Source organism: Marmota monax, unplaced genomic scaffold (genome assembly GCF_021218885.2).
Source record: "Marmota monax isolate L192 unplaced genomic scaffold, Marmota_monax_Labrador192_F-V1.1 WCK01_AAM20220418_F8-fsc00025, whole genome shotgun sequence".
Lineage (NCBI taxonomy): Eukaryota > Metazoa > Chordata > Mammalia > Rodentia > Sciuridae > Marmota > Marmota monax.
In genome coordinates, this window is record NW_026691950.1 from 7,994,364 (window position 1) to 8,015,506 (window position 21,143).

General features: G+C 34.4%; 1 protein-coding gene across 1 annotated transcript in view; it reads left to right on the top strand.

The window, feature by feature from the left end:
• Nucleotides 1-21,143, top strand: part of Gabrb1 (gamma-aminobutyric acid type A receptor subunit beta1) — a 403,841-nt gene that overhangs the window by 123,874 nt on the left and 258,824 nt on the right. Inside the window, exon 4 of the mRNA XM_046443021.2 lies at nucleotides 18,642-18,862. Coding sequence (XP_046298977.1) covers nucleotides 18,642-18,862 — 221 coding nt within the window. The remainder of the gene's footprint in view (nucleotides 1-18,641; nucleotides 18,863-21,143) is intronic.

Genomic DNA, 21,143 nt, shown 5'->3' on the forward strand with positions numbered 1-21,143 from the left:
TTTCATCTCTTTTAAGTAATGTGTGGTTTAATAGAATCTTTTTTTTAATACTGGGGATTGAACTCAGAGGCACCCAACCACTGAGCCCCCTCCCCAGCCCTATTTTGTATTTTATTTACAGACAGGGTCTCACTGAGTTGCTTACTGCCTCGCCATTGCTGAGGCTGACTTTGAACTCATGATCCTCCTGTCCCTCAGTCTCCCATGCCACTGACATTTAGAATCTTGATTTAATTCTGATCTTCATGCTCTTTCTCAGCTTAGTTCACTTCATAACTACCATGGATTTCTTGTGTATCCACGCATATCACATACTGGTTATCATTCTGGTCATATATTTATAGTCCACCTAAGAATGATCAGTCAACACCACCACATCCACCACATTCTGGATATTCTACCACATCTCCAATGCATCCAATTTCATTTCTGCTTTTATTTAGATATTGAGGAAAATGAAAACACTAATTTTCTATAAACCTCTGGAACTAAGGACCTTAAAAAAAAAAAAAACTTGGTATGTCATATCCAATTACGTGGTTTTAAATGTCAGTAAAGTTTATGAATCATTCTTCTAATGAATAAATCACCAATTTAATACTTGATTATTTTGAATACTGACCAACTCACGAGTCTTCAAATTTCAAACAATAGATCAATTTTTTTAATTTTTTAGTTGTGGGTGGACACAATATCTTTAGATCATTTTTAAAGCTTTAGAATAAGTAGTTTATATTTCCAAAATCATGAGAGTTAATGCTGGAACATCAATGAAATTTTGATACAATCAGAAATACATCTATTAATATTATATAGAAATGTATTAATTTATTCCTAAAGAGTAAATTTGTTTTAAAGTCCATATGCTTTTACTATCTTCTAGAAGTAATTCCTGATTTTAGCAGGAATCATCAATTCCTTCCTCTTGAGTTGCTAGAGAATGGAAATGTTGGATTATGAATTATATTAGCTATCTTTAAGTCCCCATGAATGTTATTTAATGATGACCAATTTTTCGAAAAAATTGGAACACAATAAAATGATTTAGCACCAGCACACTTAGTGCTGATATAAGTGACCGAAACACAATGCACTACTTAATTCACACTTGACTAACCCATTTAATCATGTACTGTGCTAGTGCACAAAAATATGGACTTTTGCCCTTAAAGAACTCAAAATCTAGTGGGACTGAGAAAGTATCACGAAATTATGTGGTAAATGCTACAATCAAAAGTAGGAGAAGAGTGTTATGGGAGCTCAACAATGTCAGAGACTACTCCTGGAATCAGATATTTCAGGAGTTCTAACCTCTTGTGAACTCAGACTGTCCACAAGGTGAGCTACTCCATTCCTACAACTTCACACACCACATGCAGGTCACATAAGCTGTGCTTCTCCTTGAGCCCTCTCTTTCTATATTCTGAAACAGAACTACTTATTTGGCACCTCTGTATGCAAGTGTTACTGACAACTATGATGTAAACTTATCCAAAATATGTTAGTCATCTTTAGTCCCTAATTTTTAACTCTTACTGTAACCTATCTCCCTCCTCATGTCAGAAACCTGGTGGCCATTCTGATGCTCCCTTCTCCTTAATCTTCCATCTTAAAAGGTTACCAAGTGTTGCTCTAAATATCTCACACATTTTTCTTTCCTCCCATTCAGTGCTAAGTAAACTCTGACTTATTTATTCTCAAGAGCTAGTTAAAATCAGTAGACTTGTCTCTTTATTAGACAAATGCCAATGGAAAGAAAATAACGGAACCACTTTGAGTTCTTCATGTGCTTGAAGTGGAAGGACTTTAGGCAGAGAGCAGGTAATGAAGAACTGAGAAGCTTGAAAATAAAAAATCCTGTCTCTCCTACTAGCCTATGACTTCCTTGAGGCAGGTAATGTATATTAGTCAGCTTTTCCTCCTGAGCAACTGGCATAGTACAACTCTCTAATGTGGCAAACAGCCACATTATTATTAGTTCTAATTAACCTAAGGTCTTTTGAATCTAAGTTTCTAGAAAATTTTCTTTGATTCAAGTCGAACATTTCAATCAATATGTTTTATCATAGAAATGACTCTAATTTTTGAACTTCTGATTATTTAGATTCTAGAATATAAAGCATTTAATCTGTCACTCTGGGAAATCAATTTTATCCAAACCATTTTAAGAAACTGGATTCTAAAACTTAAAATCAGGTTTTACATTTCTAATACAAATGAATCTTTATAATTTGTAGAGAAAGCATCAGATTACAAATGCTGAAATCCCTTTATTTGTACTACCTCAGAGTTTCATGTGGTGAGTCTCATGCAGATCTCCGCATTGGAACACAAGTACAGACTTGAGCTGGCATGTCATGCCATATGCGTGACGATGCTCCTTGTGATTTCCTTAGATGATTCTCATTTGGTATAGGATAAAAACTCTAAATATTTTTGTTTACTCACTGAGTTGATTAATTCTAAACATTTTCAGAACATAGCACAAGACTGACACAATGTCTGACTACACGGATGGATAAACCATATGGGGCTCTTTAGGATGAGACAAAGGTAAAAGAAGATTATATTTCCTGAGGCACACACTAGGCTGTGGTTTGTGAGAAGAATCAATAATAATAAGTGAAGACATGAGTTCTGACAGTAATGTAATAAAGCATTCACGTATTTTAAAGGTATTATAACAAAACATGGCTAAGGAATCAGTATAAGAAACATCAGTAATTAACATTAGATGATGTAAAGATAAAAGATCAGAAATTAATGGCAAACCTACAGATAAAAAGATGACTTTCCTTTGAGTATAAACCAAGGAGTGGGATAGCTGGGTCACATGGTGGTTCCATTCCCAATTTTCTGAGGAATCTCCATACTGCTTTCCATAGTGGTTGCACCAATTTGCAATCCCACCAGCAATGTATGAGTGTTCCTTTTTCATCACATCCTTGCCAACATTTATTGTTGCCTGTATTCTTGATGATGGCCATTCTGACAGGAGTGACATGAAATCTTAGAGTAGTTTTGATTTACATTTCTCTAATTGCTAGAGATATTGAACACTTTTTCATATATTTGTTGATTGATTGTGTATCTTCTTCTGTGAAGAATCTGTTCAGTTCCTTAGCCCATTTATTGATTGGGTTATTTGTTTTTTTGGTGTTAAGTTTTTTGAGTTCTTTATATATCCTGGAGATTAATGCTTTATCAGAGGTGCATATGGTGAAGATTTTCTCCCAATCTGTAGGCTCTCTCCTCAGTTTATTAACTGTTTCCTTTGCTGAGGAAAAGCTTTTTAATTTTAATCCATCCCATTTATTAATTCTTGATTTTACTTCTTGTGCTCTAGGAGTCTTATTAAGGAAATCAGATCCTAGGCTGATGTGGTAAAGATTTGGGCCTACTTTTTCTTCTAGGTGCAGGGTCTCTGTTTTAGTGCCCAAGTCTTTGATCTACTTTGAGTTGATTTTAGTGCAGAGTGAGAGATAGAGGTTTAATTTCATTTTGCTACATGTAGATTTCCAGTTTTGCCAGCACCATTTGTTGAATAGGCTATCTTTTCTCCAGTGAATGTTTTTGGCACCCTTGTTTAGTATGAGATAACCCTATTTGTGTGGGTTTGTCTCTACGTCCTCTATTCTGTACCATTGGTCTAAAAGTCTATTTTGGTGCCAATATCATGCTGTTCTTATTACTATATCTCTAGTATAGTTTAAGATCTGGCATTGTGATGCCTCCCACTTCACTTTTCTTGCTAAGGATTGCTTTAGCTATTCTGGGTCTCTTATTTTTCCAAATAAATTTCATGATTTTCTATTTCTATTTCTGTGAAGAAAAATTAGCATACTATAGTGACGCAGACAATCAATGTTTACAGCAGCTTAACTCACAATAGCTAGACTATGGAATCAACCTAGGTGTCCCTCAATAGATGAATGGATTAAAAAATGTGGTATATATACTCAATGGAATATTAGTCAGCTTTAAAGAAGAGTAAAATTATGGCATTTGCCAGTAAATGGTTGAAGTTGGAGAATATCATGTTAAGCAAAATAAGCCAATCCTAAAAAACCAAAGGCCAAATGCTTTTTCTAATATGTGGGTACTAATTCACAATAAGGCTGGGGGCACTAGGGAAGAATAGCATTACCTTAGATTAGGTAGAGGGAAGTGATGGGAGGGAGGGGAAGAGATGTGGGGATAGAAAAGATAGTAGAATGAAACAGACATTATTACTGTATGTATATATTTGACTGCATGACCAATATGATTCTGTAACATGTACACTCAGAAAAACAAGAAATTATATCCCAATTATATATGATATATCAAAGTGCATAAATGCATTCTACTGTCGTATGTAACTAATTAAAACAAATTTAAAAATTAAAGAAAAAAAGATGACTTTCTTCCACTTCATGTACTTCATGGTTACACTAATATGCAAAATATTATTTTAAATAGCAGGTGTTTTGTGGCTCATTTCAATTATAGTTTTGATAGAAAGTAAATATATATTCCTTATCTCTCCTTGCTTTTCCAATTAATAAACAAAATCAAATCCAAATATGCACGTATATCTTATTTTAAAGTTATTAAATGTATTTGGGTCTCAGATCCTTTCCTGTTTTGAGTTCAGGGAGATGAATCAATTCAACAGTTTAAAGTTTTATTGGCTTTAATACACATAATTATTGCTTGTGATCTATATTTATATCATAATATAGATAGAACGATCAGCATCAGTATTATGGCTTTTTCTGGTTGGAGTAAGTAAAGATTGGTTCAAATTGACCTAAGGAAAGTAGGATTAGATATAATGATACAATGGGATCATAGGAAGCTAAAGCATTGAAAATGTCCACACCTCATTCTCTAAAAATGAACTCTGGATTTTATGTCCATTTTCTGCATCGTTGTTTTCTTTTTTTTTTTTCTACTATAGGCTGTTTTCTCTTTATTCCTATTCTCTCATCTCTCACAATAGCAGTGCAGTCCTAATTCTATGTCATAACCTCTGTGCCTTGTCTCACAGCTCCTGTCTCATATTCCATGCCCAAGAGCAAATATCTTGGGGAGGACTCTGATTGGTCAATCTCATCTTTTTGATTAGGGCTCATGTTTTCTGTCTGTGGCTAACTGTTCTTCAGTTAGCTATCTATTCTCCATTCCCAAGTGGGAGAAGAACAGGGCCCCACGATATAGAATATGGCAATGCTGGGCTGGGGATGTGGCTCAAGAGGTAGCGCGCTCGCCTGGCATGTGTGTGGCCCGGGTTCAATCCTCAGCACCACATACAAACAAAGATGCTGTGTCTGCCAAAAACTAAAAACTAAATATTAAAAATTCTCTCTCTCTCTCTCTCTCTCTCTCTCTCTCTCTAAAAAGAATATGGCAAAGCTCAATTATTAGGAGCTATAGGCAGGGTACTCTCAGCAGAGATTGCTGAAGGAGGAGGAAAAGATGTACAGCTCTACTACAATTGATCTTTCAGGGAAAGTAAACTTAGCTTTGAAAAGAACAGATCTCAGAGCTCAACTAAGCTGGCATGAATTTTCACAGGGAACATGGATTTGTGCTATTATAATGTATTCTAAAGTAGAAGAAAATAACATATAAATGTGAGCCAGGGCCTTGGTCCCAAATATATATATATATATGTGTGTGTGCATGTATATTATATATATATATATATATATATATATATATATATATATATACACACACACACACACACATACATACACACACTTAATTGAGAACAGTTTGAAAAGTAGAGATTGATTAATGTGGTCCTTTTGTATGGATGCAATAGTACTACATGTTAAAGTAATATATTGCTTCTTTGCTAACATCATCTGAGATGTGTGCCGGTTGCAAATGTAGGTAATAAGACTCTTATTTCTCCAGCCCACGGTGAAGTCTTCTTAGAACTCATTCTGGTAAAATGATTACCTCAATATTTTTGCCAACAAGATGTAACAATTTTTCCTATTCTAAAACAATAAGGCAATGGATTTTTATAAAATGATTATTTTTCCTTCTCCTTATTCTCTCTCTCTCTCTCTCTCTCTCTCTCTCTCTTCTGGTACCAGGGATTAAATCCAGTGGGAGACTTACCCATTGAGCCACATCTCCAGCCCTTTTTATTTTTTTTTTTATTTTGAGACACAGTCTCACTAAGTTTCTTAGGGCTTTACCAAATTGCTGAGGCTGACTGGCTTTGAATTTGTGACCCTCCTGCCTCAGCCTCCCAAGCTTCTGGGATTACAGGTGCCTGGCCTTCTATCACATATCTCCTGGTAAATTAGAACATGATTTAACCATCTGTGTCAGCATTCCCTAGCACAGAGTTTTGAAGGATATGTTAAAAGCTTAGAGTAAACAAGCCAACATAAAACAAATAATGTTTTTATGAATTACACCATTCATAAAAAGTAATGGTAAACGATTTTTAAATGTTTTCCTGATATTTATAAGAAGGAAATTTCACTTAAGGCAGAATTTCTCAACCCTGACAAAGAGGCAGAGTTTCTCAATTATAGGCATTGTGAACCAGCCAGTTCTCTGTTACAAGGACTGTGCTGTGCCCTGCAGTCTATTGAGTAGCATAACTGCTCTTTACTTACTAGCAAGCCACCACCTCTACCCTAGTGTAATAACCAGGACTGTCTTTAGGCATTGTTAATGTACTCTGGAGGGCAAAATCACTCTGACTTCTAATACAGATCTAAAAGGAATGTTACCTTTATATTTCCAAAAGAATTAATTCTACTTAATGTAACTATTTTCTTGGCCCTTACTGCACACTTAGATTGTAAAATATATTCTGCTGGAGTTTCATTGAGCACTACCAATTTGGTATCCCCTTTCTCACTTTTCCTCAGGGAATCAAGTCCTCTCATGCCTGAATTAGCTTAACCAATTTCATTAACAATCTCATATCTGTTAATCCCATTAATTTACCTCAGTGTCAGAGAATACCCAATGGGCCATAGTTTCTAAATATGTCACTCTTCCTGGAGTACTGGCACACTTGAGAAAACTGGTTGGGTACTCTGTAATAGTTCCAGGCATATACCTGGATGAAAAGCGATTTTAATTGTCTTGGCCAAAGAGCAAAAATTTCTTTCTGGAAATCTTCTATCCTCTTTAGAGTGCTTGAACTTTTGATTAATTAGAATTAATAGAAAACTTGTCATATGACAGAACAAAATACAGCAATTTTAAGCCTTTCTTAAAATTTTAGACACACCAAAATGAGGTCTTAGGCTTTATTACATTCAGATGTCACTGGTATCATTTATATTAAAGTGAATATAGGAAGAATAATTTTTCTAAAACACAGTAAATAGTTTCTCTGACATGAAATCATGAATTTTCTCTCCAAGAGAATTAGCTGATCTCTCAAGTTTTCTGTGTGAACAAAAAGTGATAATAGATACAAGAGGGCTATGAAAACCACACTGCAGGAGAAAAAGAATATTATCATGAGTGGGTATGATGTAAGTAGTAGAGAAAGGAGATACTGCTGTATTGCAGGTCTTTCCATATAGCCATCATTATTACTGTAATCATCATTGTCTTCAAAAAGGTTAAGGTTCATAATTTTACATATCCACATTGCAATTTGGCATAGAATCAGGTACTATATTAGGCTACTAAGTCTAGAAATGCACAAAAAGAACAGATTTGAATGATGTTTGTTCCATATCACTCACTTCTAGATACTACACACTAGATTATTGGATTATTTCTTATTGAGAATTGAATAAATTACTGATTTATTTTACATCCACGATGTGATTTTTATTCAATATTTATTTAAAAGAAAATGAATTATGTATAGCAAAGATCTCACCACATAAATATAGTTCTTTATTTGTTAACAGTGAGTGGGGGAATGATATCCAGCAAGGGGAGGGGAAAAGTCTCCACACACACACACACACACACACACACGTGCATGCACACACATATCTATGCAGAAGTTATTCATGTTTATCTCATATTTATGTTATTTGATTTTTCCATTCCCTATTGTTTACTTACCACAAATGGCACTTTAATTGCAGCATTTATTCTTAAAGTATTACTTTGCATTATTTTTAATGGACAAATACAATTTTATACATTTATCATGTATAACATGATGTTTTGAAATACATTTATATTGTGGAATAGCCAAATTTAGCTAACTAATATATATATATATATATATATATATATATATATATATATATATATATATATATATACTACTTCAAATACTTTTTAATATTACAGCATTATAATTTTGATAGTTCATTTTGAAAAATCACACATGGAAGGGATTTGATTTTCAATTACCATTCCTCCCCTTTTCCTCACCTCCACCCTCCCCCTCTCCTCCCTTCTCAACTCTAATAAACTTCTTTTGTTATATGTGTGTGTGTGTATGTATGTATGTATGTATATGTGTGTATATATGTATATATGTATACACACATATACATATATACATACACACACACACACACAAAGGTGAAATTCCCTTTGGTCCTATTATGTGTGAATATATAATGAATTTGTTAAATTCATTTCACATTTCTTCCCATTTCCCTTCCATACTCACTCTCATTCTCCTTATTCTACTCCACTAATCTATATTTATGATATCTAATCCCTTCTCCAACCACCTTCTTTCCCTTATTTTGCTCTAGCTTCCACATATGAGAAAAAACTCAGCCCTCGAATTTGTGAGTCTGGCTATGTCACTTAGCGTGATTTTCTCCATTTCCATCTATTTATTAGAAAATGCCATTATTTCATTCTTCTTTATGGCTGAGTAAAACTCCATTGTGTGTATACATACCACATTTTCTTAACTCATTGTTCTGTTGATGGTATCTGGGTTGATCCCATAATTTGGCTGTTGGGAATTATACTGCTAGAAACATTGAAGTGGATGTATTGCTTACAGTATGCTGATTTTAGAATTTTTGATAAATACTGAGAGTGGGAGAGCTGGGTCATATGGTGGTTCCCTTCTTAGTTTTTTGAGGAATATCCATACTGCTTTCCAGAGTGGTTTTACTAATTTGCAGTCCCATCAATAATTTAAAAGTGTATATATTATTTACCAATATTAGTGTTCTTGATAATTGCCATTCTCAATGGAGTGAGGTGAAATCTTAGTGCAGTTTTGACTTGCATTTCCCTGATTGCTAGAAATGCTGCACATTTTCTCATATATTTCTTGGCGCTTTTTGTGTCTTCTTTTGAGAAATTTCTGTTTAGTTCTTACGCCAATTTATTAATTGGGTTTCATGTTTTTCTTTTCTTTTTATTTTTTTGCATTGAGTTTTTGAGTTCTTTATATATTTTAGATATGTAATCCTCTGTCAGAGAAGTATCTCGCAAAGATATTCTTCCATTCTATAGGTTCTCTCTCTTCATTCTCTTAATCTTTTCCTTTGCTGTGTGAAAGATTTTTAAGTTGATTGCATCCTACTGATTTATTCTTGATTTTCTTTCTTTTAGCTTTAGGAAAAATATTGAGGAAGCTGGTTACCAAACTTATATGGTTGCGTGTTAACCCTATGTTTTCTTCTAGCAGTTGCAAGTTTTCTGGACTAGTTTCTAAGTCTTTGGTATATTTTGATATGACTTTTTTGTAAGGTAAATTATAGGTATCTAAATTATCTAAATTTATTTTTCTATGTATGGATATTCACTATTCTCAGCACCATTCACTAAAAAAGGCTTTTTCCCAATATATATATATATATATATTACACACACCTTTCTCAAATATCAGATGGCTATAAATATTTGAGTTTGTCTCTGTATTTTCAATTCTATTCCATTAGTCTTCCTATCTATTTTGATGGCATTGCCATGTTGTTTTTGCTACTATATCTCTGAGTGTTATTTGAAGTCAGGAATTGTGATGCCTCCAGCATCATTTTTCTTATTCAGAATTGTTTTGGTTATAGTGGGTCTCTTATTCTTCCAAATTATTTTAGGACTATTTTTTCTAGTTCTGTGAAGAATGTCATTGGTATTACGATGGAGGTTTCATTGAATGTGTATATTTCTTTTGGTACTCTGGTCATTTTGACAATATTAATTCTGCCTATCCAAGAACAAGGAAGGTCTATCTATCTTCTGGATTCCTCATAGATTCTTTCTTCAGTTCTAAAGTTTTCATAGTAGAGATCTTTCAGTGTCTTGGTTAGATTAATTCCCAGCTTTTTTTTTTTCCTTTTCTTTTTTGAGGTTATTGTGAAGGGGATGGTTTCCTTGATTTATTTCTTAGCTGAATTAACTGTTGGAATAAAGAAAAGGTATTGATTTATGACTATATTTTTTGGTATTTTGCTACTTTGTTAAATTCATTTGTCTGCTTTAGAAATCTTTTGGTGATTTTTTGGGGGATATTCTAAATGCAGGATCATATCATCAGCAAACAGTAATAATTTGATTTCTTCTTTTCCATATTTATCCCCTTAATTTCCTCCTTTTTCTTGATTGCCCTGGATAAAGTTTCAAGAATCATAATGAATAGAAGTGATAAGAGTGGACATCCTTTTCTTATTTCTAATTTTAGAGGAAAAGTTCTCAGTTTTCCCCATTTACTGTAATGTTGACTATTTCATATATTGTGTTTATAATTGAAGTAAGTTTCTTCTATCCCTAGTTTCTCCAGTGTTTCTAACATGAATGTACACTGTATTTTATCAAAGAACTTTTCTGCATCTATTGAGATGATCATATGATTCTTGTTTTTAAGTTTACTTAAGTGATGAATTACCTTTTCTGATTTTTGTATGTTGAATCAGCTTTGCATTCCTGGGATGAAGCCCACTCAATTATGTTTTATGTTCATGTTTTTGAATGTGGCTTGTTAATATTTTAAAAAGTTTTTGAATTTATGTTCATCAGGAATAATGGTTTATATTTTTTTCCTAGATGGCTATTTGTCTGTTTGACTCTATAGAATGTGTTTGCCAGTGTTTCCTACCTTTCAATTTCATGGAATAAGTTGAGAAAGAATGGGGTTAGTCTTCTTTATAGGTCTGTTTCTGAGCTTTACTTTGTAGGCAGACTTTAATTTCAGTTTCATTTTCATTACTTGATATTGGTCTGTTTATTTTTTTTCTATAACTTCCTGGTTTAGTTTGGGCAAGTCATATGGGTCTAGATTTTGCAGTTTATAAAATAGTTTCTAATGATCTTCTGGATTTCAGAAGTGTCTGTAGTAGTTTCCTTTTTAATCTCTAATCTTGTTGATTTGTGTCTTTTCTCTTTCTTTTGGTTAATTTGGCTAAGGGTTTATCAATATTATTTATCACTTTCAAAGAATCAAATCTGTGTATTTTTTTTTATTTTCAATTTGACTAATTTTGGCTTTGATTCTTAGTATTTCTTGTCTTCTACTGTATTTGGAGTTATTTTGTTCTTTGTCTAAGGCTTTGAAGTAGATCATAAGATTATTTATTGGGATCTCTCAACTTTTTTTTTAATGTAGGCAATCAATGCAAATAATTTTCCTCAGTTCTGTTTTCATGCTGTCTCAAAGAGTTTGATATGTGATAGTTTTGTTTTAATTGGTTTGTAAGAATTTCTTGATCTCTTCTTCATTTCCTATTTGTTTCTTCATTAAAGAGTACTCTCCAAGGATTTATGTGATTTCTATTATTTTTTTGCTGTTGATTTCTAGTTTCATTCCATTATGTTCTGATAGGATAAATGGATTATATCTATTTTTTGGTATTTATATGGTTTATTTTGGAAAAGTTTCCATAGCTTCTGAGAACAAGGTAAATTCAGATAATTTGTAGTGAAATATTCTGTACACATCTATTAGGTCCATTTTAATTATAGTATTATTATGTTGGGTATATCTTTATTGATTGTATGCTTTCATGATCTGTCTATTGACTATAAGGATATGTTGAAATAATACAGTATTATTGAATTGGGATCTATCTGGGATTTAATGTCAAGGAGTTTTGTTTAAAATGTAACTAGGTGAATTGATATTTGGGGAATATATATTTACTATCTTTATATCTTCATATTGGATTATTCCCTTTACCAGGAATGTAATGGCCTTCTTTATCTCTTCTAAGATAGTTTTTGCTTAAAATCAGCTTTGTTAAATATGAGAATAGCTATGCCAGCTTGTTTTTGAACTCCATTTGCATGAGATATTTTTTTCCATCTTTATATCTTCAGCTTGTGAGTGTCTTTGCTTATGAGTCTCTTGCAAAAATCGTAGAGTTGAATCTTGCTTTTTGATCCATTCTGCTAGTCTATGTCTTTTAATTGGGAAGTTGAGATCATTTACATTCAGTGTTATTATGGATATGTGTTTGTGGTGTGCTGGCATTTTGATGTTTTGTTACATTTAATTCTGTTTTGATTCTAATTTAGCTGATTAGTCTTCTGTTGATTTTCATTTACTTGGGAATTTTGGATTTTGTTTTTGGGTTTGTCTGTGTGCAATTTATCTTCAAGGATTCTTTGTAGTGCTGGTTTGGCTGCTATGTATTCCTTCAGTTTATCTTTGTCATAGACATTTTTTGTTTCCCATTGAAGATGAAAGAGACTGTTACTGAGTATAGCAATGTTGGTTGGCAACTATTTTCTCTTAGAATTTGGAATAGCTCATTCTAGGTTCTCTTTGATTTTAGTGTCTGTGTTGATTATGATGTGTCTTGAAGAACTTTACTTCAGACCAGGTCTATTTGGGGACCTGTATATCTACTCTGTGTGTATGTCTAACTCATTTCTGAAACCAGAAAAGATTTTTTTGTGTGTGTGATGAGCTAATTGAAAACATTCTTAATGACTTCAGCTTGTATCTCCATATTCTCATCTATCCAAATAATTCTCAGGTTTGATCTCTTGATGCTGTCACAGATTTCTTGTATATCCTGATCATGTGCCATTATTCTTTCTCTTTTTTTGTATTCTATCGCACACATTCCATGCAGGTGATGGAATCAGGGTCACTCCATGTGAATTGGGCTGACAAGGAACAGACCACACAAACACAGAAATACCTTTTTCCAGGTCAGGGATGGCTCTGAGACCTCAGGTGTCAGCTCCCATGCTGGAGGGCAAGGGGAACAAGGGAGACAAGAGGCAAGAGAATGAGAGCACCCTGGACCCCTGTTTTTATTTCGGGGAAAGACATTTGATAGAAAATTCCACCAAAATAAGACAAGAGATTGTGTTACAGCAAACGGGGGGGGGGGGGGTAGCCCAGTCCCACTGGGTGACGCCCACCCCCAGAGATGCACTTCCTTGCCCAGCAAAGGTGAGGCCCACCTGACTCCCACTGCATGCAATGCCAGTTCCATACCCCATTACTCAAGGCTAAGGGGGAGTGCTCAGCTCCTGTTCAGGCAGCCCCTGACAGTATTAAGTGTACTCAGATTCATGAATCTTCCTTCAATGCCTGAGGTTCTGTCTTCAAGGGATGAGGTTCTATTTTCTATACAATCTAATCTGCTGGTGATGCTTTCAAGTGAATTCTTCATTTGATTAATTATGTCTTTCATCTCCAGGAGTTCTGATTGGTTTCTTTTCAACATTTCTATTTCTTATTTTAACAGTATTTAATCCCCTATATCACTCTTAATTCATCCCTCAGATCTTCTTTTAGTTAACTGAACATTTTAATAATCAGTTTTTAATAGTCTTCCTTTGTAGTATTATCCCATTCATTATCTGTAGGATTCTTTGTTGGGGGTTTGTGAGTTTTGGTGGATATTTGTTTGCCTTTTTCCTTATCCTGCCAGAGGTTCTGGACTTCTGCATCAGTGGAGGTGGATTCTCCTTCCTCTTTTATAGGTATGTCCTTCAGTGTGTAGCAAACACGCACACACATACACACAATATCAAAAACAGACATATATGTGTGTGTGTATCAAAAGTAGAGAGAAATCCAAGAAAAATAAATATACATACACATTTATTTATTTATTTTTCTTGGATTTCTCTCTACTTTTGATATATCAGTAGATGTTAAGGACAGGGGAACATGAAGTTCCCATTTGGTTGTTTCGCTTTGGAGTCTGGATTTTATTAGGAAGTTTTTCTCCCCAATTCCATAAATTGAAGATGCATTTAGACTCAGGTGGGATTAGATCTTGTGTAGTGTGAGATTAACTTGTTATTTGGCTAGGTCATAAGAATTTCTCAGCAGCAGGGTATCTATTCTGTAATCTTGACATGTCCTAACCATTTTCCAGCCTCTCTTGGGGGGAGGAAGTGAGGAGCTAAGAATTCCACTAATGTTCATAACTGATGTATAAAGATAAGTGTTACAGTCTTTGATGTCTGTAACACTATGTAGGAATGATGGTGTCAGTAATTAACATCAGTACTAACAATACAAAACTGCAAACTAGATCAAGCATTCAACATCAAGTGTATACTATGTTGTCCACTGTATTGATAGTCACCTCAACATGAATGGGGTATGAAGTGCATAAACTATCTAATTCTATTATTCGATGGGATTATAGTTTATTAAGTAAAGAGAAAATAGGATGGGAAGATGGGAGAAAGTATGAAATAATTTAAAAAGTAATCAGAGAAGAGGTAGGAGATAATTAGCAGATGTCAGCTGTAAAGAAGCAGCAATGAAAGATTCACTGAAAGGAATAAAGAGAGGAAGTGGGAACAGGAAGATTCGCCTGTTAGTAGGGAAAGATAAGCAGCTGAAAGGGACCAGAACCAAGGTGTGAGCAAATTGGCAACTATTAGATTAAATCAATTTGAACAGACACTTCCTTGAATCCCACCTAAGACAAGTTGAGTTTAAATAACAAGTGTAGATGGAAGCAGTTAATATGAAGTAAAATTATAAGAATATGTATATTTTTTTCAAGTTTATCTGTGCAGTGAGTACACACAGACCCACATACATCATATATAATCATACATAATAGAAAAAAGTAAAAATTAATACAATACAAATAAATGATGTTTGGAAAACATTTTTAAATAGTTATAATTTTTTAAAAAGAAGAAAAAATGGAATAAAAGTAGGAGTACAAATTTAAAAAGTGATAAAAAAATCTTGCTGAGAAATAAGGAACTTGTTTATATTAAGATGGTCAAAAATAAAAAAAAAAACTGGTGGCAGAGATGAAATTTTACTCTTAGTTGTTTTTTGCTTTGTAGCCTTGGGATCAGAGGGCAGCTACCTGCCCTTGTGGTTAGGAGGCACTGTTGATTGTAGGAGATCTCAGCTTTCAGTGTGTTGGTTTACAGTGGGAGTATTACAATTTGGGTGCTAATAAATCGTGTGTTTCTGTAACAGGGGTGGTGTCCTGTTTTAAATTGGACATTCTAGTAATTGGGGCTTAATCTCAACTGAACTTTGGAATTCTTTGTGTAGGAGTATGACAACTGAACCGCACTCTGGATTGCTGAGTGGCTGGCAGGTTGTCCAAGTCTCCGCAGGGTATCAGAATTTCTAAGGCCTCTAGTAAAATCCACTTCTAAGGTGTGTAGAGACAGCCTTCATGGTCTCAGATTCACCGCAATGCATGTGAAATACCAGTTACCTGCCCCCGGGGTGCAGACGCTCCTGTGTGTCTGCTACAGTACCAGCAATGAAGGCAGCATTCCTCCCGTGGGATCCAGAACCTCAATGGTCCATGTATAATTTTCTTGATGCTCATTTTAGTCTCTTTGGTTCAGGTGTCTTCTAGAAAAAAAAAAAAATTAAGAGTTGCCTTCATAAGTTCCCAACTTCCCGTCACTGCCAGCAGTACCACCTGGTGCGGTGGTGGACCAGAGGTAGTATTTTGCATCTGGCGTTCGCATGGACCCTGGTGGCAGCTGTAAAGTGGAGACGTTTTTCCCACTAGGCGCATGCGCACTGGGGACTTTTTCCCTTCAGGGTGCTCTCAGTCGGCGGTGGCAGTCCCAGCTGCGATGTTTTCCGTGGGGGGTGTGAGTGAAGCATATTACTGTGGGGCGCTTTTATTTCCAGGTGGTCCCCCACGTCCCCCCGCCCCAGAGAACTGTGGTGTCCGCCTTTGGGCTCGTTTTCCACACCTGGAGCATCCTCAGGGCACTAATTTTGGATTTCGTTACAGTCAGCCACTACCCTACCGACTCTGTGTACATTAAAATCAGCCTCCCTCTCTAATATACAGGTTTCCCCAAGTCAGTTTTCCAATTAAAAATAAAAAATTCTTTATCCGCTGGCCACCCCTTTGTGCGCACTGACCCTGGCCGTCGCTGGCACCCGAGCTGGCGCTCCTCTAACTTGTTATGTCCTACATTCAAGTTTCTGACTTTGTGCATCTTTCTAGACATTTTTTAACAGTTTTCAGTATGGAGTTTCAGTGAGTTTCCTTAGTTACTCACCTCTCTGAGAAGCAGTGTCCCCACAGTAAGGCCGATGTGAGGAGCTGCTGTGAGGCGTCCATCATCTTCCTTGCCCCCTCCACAAGCTCCTCTGTGTATCTAAGGATAGAGCTTTTGCAATCTCCTTTCTTAACAATTTTCAAAATAATCCTCCTTTATACTCTGTAATTATATGTTTTCCCCTCTGCACATTAAAACCTTACTTATGGGCGGGAGGGTGGAGTAAGGATTTCAGCAGGTCTCTTTGGGAGAAACTCTTTGTAGTATTTATGGGAATCTAGATGCTGACAGGGATTCTTATGATTACTGAAGCATGTATTTCATTGGTGACTGTACTGGTCGCTAGGGCAAAGTTTACAATATCTTGACATTGGCTAGTTATACCATTTTTTTTTTTTTTACGCTGGCTGAATTACAACAAGAACCCAACCTCTAAACTTGGAAATGATCATCACAAATTGCTTATTTTCCTGGTCAACAGGATCCATCTGCCTACTAATTCTTCCATTAACAACTATTTAAAATAGCAACTATTATGATAATTGATTATGAGCACTCAATGTTTGAAAGTATGATACCAATCTGTACAGAGCAATTAACTGTTTTTAAGATAATGTGGGGTTTTTGTTGTTGAACATGTTACAGTTTTTAAAGTACCTCGATTTTAAATTTTCTCACTTGATGCTCACAATAAGCAAAAAATTGCCATTTTATTTTCATTTTATAAACAAAGCATCTGAGGTATAGGAGAGTATGTTTGCCACCTATAGTTACACAAATCTACATGTGGTAAAACTTAAAATCAAAGTGTTTTGAAATCTAGAGCTAAGAATCTATTCAATTCATCTTTCTCCTTAAAGTTTTGCTCTAATCCTCAAATAGTTAAGGATTTGAAAAAGATGCAAATGGTATGGTACAAATTGAGAGAAGAGAATTGCATATAACCATGTGGCTTTATAAATATATGAATAAGGTTTTAGATTTTAAAAAGATAGTGTTTGATTAATATTAAATAGTGAACACCTTTGTCATTTAATAAGAAAGAATGGCTTTCAATCACTGCAAGATGGTTTCTGAGTAAACAGTAAAAATATTTTTGAACCCAATGTGAAAAGAAGCAGAGATTCATTGTTCAGAATGAATATTATGCAGGGGTCTAGATGGAGTATAATTTGCCCAGTTGTAGGGCAAATTGATTCTCAATTAGTGATTTATGTTGCAATGTTAGTACCCAGATATTGTGCAGGAATTATGCAGTATTTTGTTACTGGTTGCTAAAGCATTCACAAAGTAACTATGGACATACAAGTATCCTTTAAAAGAAAAATTGAGCCTTATGTTTTTATTATGTTGGGATCCATATCTTAAAGACTATGATTTTACTGCTGGCAATTGATTTTCTTTTAATGGGCAATTATACTTTGAATTAATAGAGGTCCTTAAAAACAGACAAAAAATAAAGCACTAAGATAATCATCACCATCCATCCCCTGTTGCTTGATCCATTTATTGAGCCCAAATCTTCCTGTATTTCACTGCCAGGGAAAACCTGGTTAGAAAGAAAAATACAGGGGCTTGTCCTCATTTGCTACCTTTTGCAGAAGGTAAGGAAAAAAGAACTCTCAAGAGCAAACAATTCTAAATTCAAACCAATTCCTTAAATGAAGCATAAATAAATGTAAGAGGAACTATTGATCATTTATACTTCTGATGTCAGTTTTCTCATCTTTATCTACACGTGCTTTGTCACTACTTTTCAGGACCCACAGATAGGTTGCAATTCACTAGAAAGATCTAGATAATGGCAATTGATAATCATTATGAGTCAAACAGCAGAAAAGAATTTGCAGTTTGAAAAATACCTTTTCCTTTTAAGGGCATTCATGTTTAGTTATTATCAATCATTCCATCCAAAATAAAACCATAAGAATAATATCTAGGTGTAAATTTTGGAAATGATGCATCTCATACAATTTCTGAGTTTTCCGATGGTATCATTACCTTAACTTCAAACCTTGAAGTTCAATTACATATATTTGATCTATATTGGTGGAAATACTTGTGCTTAGTTCTGTTCTAGTACTTTTAACCTACTAGTTGCCTTACACTTGAAGGAGTAAATTTCAATATATCCAAATGTATCTCTCAGGGGATATCAGGAGGGTGGGTCCTGGATGTCCACAATGCCATATGCTATAAAATTTTTAACAAAGAGCCTTAGATGATGATGATGATAAAATTATGTGTTTGGTTTTATTTCACAGGACTATACCCTCACCATGTATTTCCAGCAGTCTTGGAAAGACAAACGGCTTTCTTATTCTGGAATCCCTCTAAACCTCACCCTAGACAACAGGGTAGCAGACCAGCTCTGGGTGCCAGACACCTACTTTCTGAATGACAAGAAGTCGTTTGTGCATGGAGTCACAGTGAAAAATCGAATGATCCGACTGCATCCTGACGGAACAGTTCTCTATGGACTCCGGTAAATGGCTTCATATTGCATGTTTTAATGTTGCTATGGTTTTATTTCCTACTTTGGAAGTGGACAGGGGAAGATGCAAGTAGGAGGTACTCATGTCCATTAAAATCTGACATTAAAGATGAGAATCTCTGGAAACATTTGAGCTCAATGTAGACAACTTTATCCATTAAGTACAGTGATGTTTTGCTCTGATCCTCAAATAATTAAGAAAGTAATCAGAAAATGTATCTTTGCCAGAGATTTCACATCTAGCCTGCTTTTTTTTTTTAAGACAATTGCTTGATTATCTAAGAGCCACCCAGATTGAACTGAAATGTGTTCTAGGTGTTGGGAAGAGCAATCTAGAAATGAAATTAGGAAACTGTGAAGAGATAAGAAAATATTCTGTGGTCTATTTAGGATGATACATAGGGCTTTAATTCCTTTAAATTTTTATGTTACCATTAATATTTAGGCAATATTCTATGTTAAATTAATTTTGTGTGAGGTTGGGGTTGAGGTTCAATTTTTTTTCCATGTGACTATCTACATTTTGGGGTTTCAGTTATTGTAAAGATTTTTCATTTTCCATTATATTGTGTAGGTGACTTTAACTGTATAAGTGGAGGTCTATTTCTAGGCTCTGTTCTGTTCTCTTTATTTATGCTCAGGCAGTGTCACCCTATTTTAATTATAGCTGCTCTGTGGCAAGTCATGAAGTCAAGAAGTGTTAAGTCCTCAAACTTTATATTTATTTTTCACAACTCTGTTAGATATTCTAGGTCCTTTGCATCTCCCTATAACTTTTAGAATCAACTTCTCAACTTTTACAAGGAAATAATAGCATACTGGAGTATAATTGAGGTATGAATATATAGTAAGTTTGAGAAGAACTGACACCTTAAAATTGTTAAGTCTTCTAATCCATGAACATGATATATCTTCATTTATTTAGGTTGTCTTTAATTGATATTACTAATGTTTTGTGACATAGTATTTTTTGTTTTGTTCTGTTTCAGAATAAGATAGAAAGGAGCATCATACACTTAATGGAGGTCTATTATTAGTCTTCATGTAGCTAAATGCATACTAAAAACGCTGGGCTATGTTTAAAAATCAGCTTCCTGTTTTAACAAAGAAATATCTAATCTATATCTAATTCATGTCTAAACTATGTTGTTATAAGATATGGAGAGTGGTGGTTCTATAACATTTGGTGTCACCTTTGTTATCACTTGAGAAGCAGGTAAATGATATTCAGTGTATCCACAAACTCTTATATGCACCCAATTTTCTTGCCATTTCAGATTGTTTATAAGCTCCCTAAAATCTTCTATATATAAGAAACAAACTAAAACTCTGGTGTCAATTAGTTACAATTTATTCTGTAAGCTCACTGATACTCCCAAACAATATACACCTGAAAAACCATATCTGAGATAAAAGTAAAATCATTATCTAGGGCTAGGATTGTGGCTCATGGTAGAACACTTTCCTAGCATATGTGAGGCACTGGGTTCCATCCTCAGTACCACATAAAAATAAATAAAACAAAGGTATTTGTGTACATCTCTGACTTAAAAAAAATTAATCTTAACCTATTGGTTAATTATTTGTTGATAACTTTGATTTTAATTTACACAGTTAAATGACATCCACTTTTTTGGCAAAATTATATTTTGAAATTTTCCATTCTTTTGTTGCTCCAAAGCTATCAACTCCAGTTAAAGAAAAAAAATCTCTGTTTCTTGGAAAAGTAATGAAATAAGCAATAGTTTGTTTGAGTCTGTTGATAATGGCTAAAGAAAAAAATAGTTTCTTTCAGTCTACTGATAATGGATAAAGAAAAAAATTTACTAATCCAAGATAAGTGTTTTTATGGTTCATCACTGAAAATCAGTTGCAATATATCTTTGTTATCTATCCAACTTAAATATGCATTTTGGGAAAATAATTCTGTGACCCAACTTAATAAATATATCAGCCACTATACACATAAGCATACTGATTCATCAAGAATGTATAAAAAGTTGTTTTCTTGGGGAGAAAAAGGACAACTATATGTTTTGCAAGAATGGCAGTCAAATTCTCAGTTCACAAAGCTTCACTTTAGGCATTTTTCCAAATTATTGGAATCTTTGCCATTAGGAATGATATAAAGGAAGAAAATATTAAAGAATCATGAAGTTGAACAGACCTCCTTTTAAAACTGGGAAAACTGAAGCAAAAGCAGGAAAGGGCTTTAACCAAGGACACAAGAAGGTATTGCAAAATTGAACCAAAATTCAGGTAACTTTAACTC